Source organism: Alosa alosa, chromosome 12 (assembly GCF_017589495.1).
Source record: "Alosa alosa isolate M-15738 ecotype Scorff River chromosome 12, AALO_Geno_1.1, whole genome shotgun sequence".
NCBI classification, from domain to species: domain Eukaryota; kingdom Metazoa; phylum Chordata; class Actinopteri; order Clupeiformes; family Clupeidae; genus Alosa; species Alosa alosa.
In genome coordinates, this window is record NC_063200.1 from 11297084 (window position 1) to 11303083 (window position 6000).

The 6000-nt window shown below is 42.5% G+C and overlaps 1 protein-coding gene across 1 annotated transcript in view; it reads left to right on the forward strand.

The window, feature by feature from the left end:
* Positions 1–6000, forward strand: part of naa25 (N-alpha-acetyltransferase 25, NatB auxiliary subunit) — a 29645-nt gene that overhangs the window by 16175 nt on the left and 7470 nt on the right. Inside the window, exons 18-21 of the mRNA XM_048259339.1 lie at positions 63–306; positions 581–707; positions 5233–5298; positions 5398–5495. Coding sequence (XP_048115296.1) covers positions 63–306; positions 581–707; positions 5233–5298; positions 5398–5495 — 535 coding nt within the window. The remainder of the gene's footprint in view (positions 1–62; positions 307–580; positions 708–5232; positions 5299–5397; positions 5496–6000) is intronic.

The window sequence follows — 6000 nt, forward strand, 5'->3', positions numbered from 1 at the left end:
TACCTTTTAACACCAAATGTGATGCGGTTTGGGCAACTGTGTGTGTGTGTGTGTGTTTTTAGGCAGCTGACGGAGGCACATAGGAAGCAGTCTGTCGAAGAGGAAATGGTGTGGCTAAAGGTGCGCTCTCTAACGCTGCGTTTGATTGGCTGCCTGGCACTGTTGAGCCCAACCCATCCCCCACAGAACTCTGAGAAGACCAGTGAGAATGGAGTAGCCTCCAAACCCGCCACCTTGCACAAGCTTCTCCCTCAGCTGGAGACCGCCCTTCAAGAAGCAGCGGACTTCTCTCAAACGCACACGAAGGTACACAAACACACCAACACCTCTGAGGGTCACACAGTATGCTGCTATGTTACACACTAGCTTAGTATGGATGTTCTAGCCGTAGCCAGTTTTGGGTGCCTACATGATTGTGTATAGGCACAAGTTGTCGTGTGGGAAGGGGGTCAGTTTCAGCCATAGACCACTACTGTGTGTGTGTGTGTGATGTTGCAACTGTAGCCAGTGTTGTGTGCCTACATTGTTGTGTGTATTGTTGTGCTCCTGATTAATCCCTCTGTGTGTGTGTGTGTGTCAGGTGTACCCAGTGTTTGGTCCCCCCTCTACGCGGTTGAGTGTGGCTCTGCAGACTGGCAGCTGCTCCTGTCAGCTCTCAGCCCTGAGACTTGTGCCCAGAGTCCTGCACATGGACAGTGCTGGCTTAGGTGAGACACACACACACACACACACACACACACACACACACACACACACACTGAGTGGTTCGGTACAGTATGGTTTGGAATGGTACCTGGCTTGCGTTTTGATTGACAACAGTAGCCTTACTTGGTAGGCAGGGTGTAGGGGCGACAACAACGAATAGTATCAATTTCTGTTCAGCATGTGATTGTTCATTTCAACAGGGCGTCAAGCTTTGTTTGAGAATAGACTGCAGACAGCGAGAAGAAGGAAAGACGCAAATCACAAATCACTTGTTTGTTACACAAACTACAACAATACCGTTCGAGAAAACAAATAAAGAACGGAATGGTAGCCTCCTGCTAGCCTTGGGGATGCTAACTATCCTACCTAGTTAGCTAACACACTTGCTAGCCTTAGAGATGCTAACTATCCTACCTAGTTAGCTAACACACTTGCTAGCCTTAGATATGCTAACTATCCTACCCAGTTAGCTAACACACTTGCTCGCCTCAGTGATGCTAACTATCCTACCTAGATAGCTAACACACTTGACCTGTCGCTAAGCCCCGCCCCCCATTGTTACCGTGTGAAAACTCGGACAAACAAACCAGACTTGATTAGAAATACATTGTGGACAATGGCAGCTGACAGTAGACTAAAGCAGGCTTTGAGGACTTTTTGGTGGTTAAAGGATTTACTTTCCTCCAGAAGCTATCAAAAGGGACTTAATTATGCTATGGAGGGGTGTATTCAAAACTTTAGAATACATACAAGGTGACAAGCAGTTGTGGCGAGTAGCTGTGCAAATCCCCGTGCAAAAACCACTGACGTTAATGCTAGCTAGCTAGCTAGTGGAAGAAGATTGATACTAAGATAATTAGGTTACGTTAATATTTGAATATAATAATATAACATATAATAATTAAGAATATAATAGGATTTTCATCTTGGTATTTAACAGGGAACCTGTGTCCACGTTGTTGGCTTAGTAGCCTACATTAGCCTACGTTGAGCTGTTGCAAACGCGAGAGACGTCCTGTAGGCTACTGTTGATGAAAATATACCCTGTTTTCTAGCCTCTCGGGGAACCAGCTATCAGTATTACATGTCCCCCATGCAAAAAGTTTGACCATGGTTATCCGTCGGGGTTTTTTGAGTTAATAAACTCCATAAATACCATTAATTTTTCATTTTATGGCTCCTCCCTGTTGTTTCCTATGAAGTTGTCCGAGCTGATGTCCGAGTCCCGTTGAGGCTGGACTGTCATTGGCTCATCAGCGTTCTAAGGGTGGCGCTTAGCGACAGGTCAATTGCAATTAAACAGCAAGTTGTGCACTGATCACAGGGTTTCTGTAAACTTTGTATACTGATTTCACAACTATTTGTGTTACCAAGTTACTATTTAACAAACATGTTTAATTACTAGACAGTTACTGAGACAATTACTTTACTAACAGAACACAGAGCTAATGTCAACACCTAGGAAACATTAGGAAATGATTTTCTGTTGCCTTATCAATACCTGCATGAAGCTGGCCCCCCATGTTATTCAAAAGTGATTAAAAACACTGCTATTCGTTTGTGCCGGTTTGTGCCGTAAAAATTATCGTTTGTGCTGTTAAGGGTTTTAAGTAATTAAACTTTACATTTTCTGGCCAGTGACGTCACTCAGCCCCCCATACTTATTCAAATTTCCCCAAAATAGTGTCAATCGTTTGTGCTACGTTTGTGCTCATTTGTGCCGTTAAAAGTAACATTTGTGCTACTATGTTTTTAAGATATTCCATTGTTATTTGTTACCGTGTGGCGTGATCAATGTCCAAATCTTTCCAAAATAGTCTCAATCGTTTGTGCTAGGTTTGTGCTGATTTGTGCCGTCAAAAGAAACATTTGTGCTACTATGTTTTCTAAGTTATTATGGTTTATTTATTACTCGCTTGACGTCACCAGCCCCCATCAATGTCCAAAACTCACCAAAATGCTCTCAATCGTTTGTGCTATGTTTGTGCTGATTTGTGCCGTTAAAAATAACATTTGTGTAGCTATGTTTTTTAAGTTATCACGCTTTGTTACAGATGTGACGTCATCCAGCCCCTTATCAACGTAACTCAAAATAGTTACGATAATCTTTATCGTCGTGCTGATTTGTGCCATTTAAAGAAACGTTTGTGTACTATGTAGAAGTTGCCCAGCAGTTGTAACTTATACTAGACATCACCTAGCAGCACCCCAATTAATGTCCAATCAATGGTAGTCCTAATCGTTTGTGCTGATTGTGCTGTTAAAAAAAGAAACAAAAGGAAACATTTGTGTTGTTTACAAAACTATATCGTGCTGATCTTAACCGAGAAAAAGAAAAGAAGATGCTACTATTTACGTGGCTGTTTGTGCTGCCAAGGGTTCTATAGTAGCCTACACCAGTTGCTTGTGCATAACGTCAGAATTACTGCAACCACTAGAATAAACCTGCTGGCCATTATCGCAGCTGTGGAGAAAAAAAACACTCCATTCTCCGGCCAGTAAGCGCCTGCAGGTGTGCACAGCAGTGTCGCGTGAGGCCTACTATTAGGCAGCTACGGAGTAGGCTACGAGAGACTTAAGAGAGATAATTCCCCCTGTGTGTGTATATTCACTCTAAGTTGGCCTACCATAACTCATCACTGCACTATAGCCCATATTCTCTAAAATAAACAAATGTATTTCTTCAATAATTTTATGCAACAGTGGATTGTGCACACAAGCAGCACATAGGCTACTTGCTGACCCAAGTCTCCAAGGCCACGGTGGATATATGAAACTTTGCAAACAGCAAAAACAGAAAGGAAGGAGGCAGCAAAGCTAGGAGTTATTTCAGATGGGCAAGAAGGTAGGCTAAATTGGTATGTTTGTCAAAATAATGTTTAAACATTAAAGTCATACGACAGTATACTAAAACTAAAGGTACATTTGTAGCCTTTTTAGCACTTTATAAAGTTGACTAAATGAATAGGCTACTCTTTAGCTATAAAAAGAAACAGCTTCCTTGCACTTATGTTTTCTGCTCAGATCAGGAGAAACATTTGGTAGGCTACAGTTTGGGATGATTAGGCCAGTGTGTGTGAGACTGATGTCATGAGCATAGCAGATAGAACTTGGTAATGTAAATATAGTTACAGAAAACACATTGATGGGGCTGGGTATTACGTGTAATAAACATAGGAGAAATGTCGGCGCAATCAGCACAAACGATTGGGTATAGGCCTAGGTTTGGACATTGATGGAGGAGCTGAGTGATAAGCTACAACTGCTGGACAAGGCCGCTGGACAATTTACATAGTAGCCTACCCTACAAACGTTTATTTAAATGGCACAAATCAGCACGCACGTACAAATGATCGCGGCTATTTTGAGGAGATTTGGACACTGATGATGGGCTGAATGACGTCACACATGTAACACAGCGTGTTAACTTAAAAAACATGGCTGCACAAATGTTATTTTTAACGGCACAAATCAGCACAAACATAGCACAAACGATTGAGACCATTTTGGTGAGTTTTTTGGACATTGATGGGGGCTGGTGGCGTCCACGCGGTAATAAATAAACCATAATAACTTAGAAAACATAGTAGCACAAATGTTTCTTTTGACGAGCACAAATCAGCACAAACCTAACACAAACGATTGAGACCATTTTGGAAAGATTTGGACATTGATGGGGGGGTTGGATGACGTCACCGCGATGTAACAAATAACGTGGAATATCTTTAAAAACATAGTAGCACAAATGTTACTTTTAACGGCACAAATGAGCACAAACGTAGCACAAACGATTGGCACTATTTTGGGGAAATTTTAACAGGTATGGGGGGCTGAGTGACGTCACTGGCCAGAAAATGTAAAGTTTAATTACTTAAAACCCTTAACAGCACAAACGATAATTTTTTCGGCACAAAAGTAGCACAAACGAATAGCAGTGTTTTTAATCATTTTTGAATAACATGGGGGGCCAGCTTCACGCAGGTCTTATCAATGGATTGCAGTGGATCTAGCCTGGTCTAGCTCCACCTTTTAGGTACCGTACCAATAAACATGGTACCCCAAGGGAAGGGTGGCCAAGAATGGTAAGGTACGGGTCTGTTGTTTTGGTACCATTCTCAAATTCAGACAATGGAAACGCAAAATAATTGCGTACCGGACTGAACCGTATCGCTTGGTGGAAACCCATATACACCCTCACACGCCACACTTTCGCATCAATACAAACTCATTCCACTGACACGCACTCACACACCCTCAACACAAACTCATTCAACTGACACATACACACTCACAGACCCTCAACACAAACTCATTCAACTGACACATATACACACTCACACACCCTCAACACAAACTCATTCAACTGACACATATACACACTCACACCCTCAACACAAACTCATTCGACTGACGCATGTACACGCTCACATGTCACACACACACACACACACATGCTCAGCAACTTGAACGTAGACAGACATGCACCCATGGTCACAGTCACTGAGTGTGTCTGTTTTTCTGCATCAGACGAGTCAGCAGAGTCCCAGTCTGAGATGGCCAGCAGCTTCAAAGCCCTACTGCAGCAGTTGCAGGGTGAGTAGCTGCATCTTACCTGTCCTCTGGTGAAACTGGTGAGCCCGAATGGCTCCAAAGCTCCTGACTGTGCTCTGTGCTCTTCTCTCCACCCGGCAGATATCTTGTCCAAATGTAAAGGGGACCTGGTCGTGATGAGTGGCGGTCAGTGCAGTACTCACCCCAGCCTCATGGAGGCGCTGGTGCTCTTTGTAGAGGTGAGAACGCACATCCACAGACTCCTCTCACCTCTATCTGGGTTGGATGGCGTAACTACTTCTCATCACCTGTGTGTGTGTGTGTGACTACTTATTTCTTTGATTGTGAACTGTATGTCTAAAACATACCTCTGTTTCTCAAATTGTGTGTGACTACTTATTTCTTTGATTGTGAACTGTATGTCTAAAACATACCTCTGTTTCTCAAATTGTGTGTGTGTGTCTGTCCTCTTCTCTTTGTTTGAGTATGTAACTGCACATCTCATCTAGGGCTGGGCGATATGGCTGAAAACTGTATCACGAAATAAGTGTTTCATATTTCGTGTTTCAAGGACCAGAAGGGAAAAAAAGTTCAAAACAGTTTAAACACTTTTATTTCAAACTTAACCTTCCTCTGATTTTAATCACCTTAGTTATCAATCAAAGCAAACAGAGAAAAGAAATGTCAACACAATCATGAAAAACACTCAAATAAATAAATGTGCACATAAGTCTAAATGAAAAG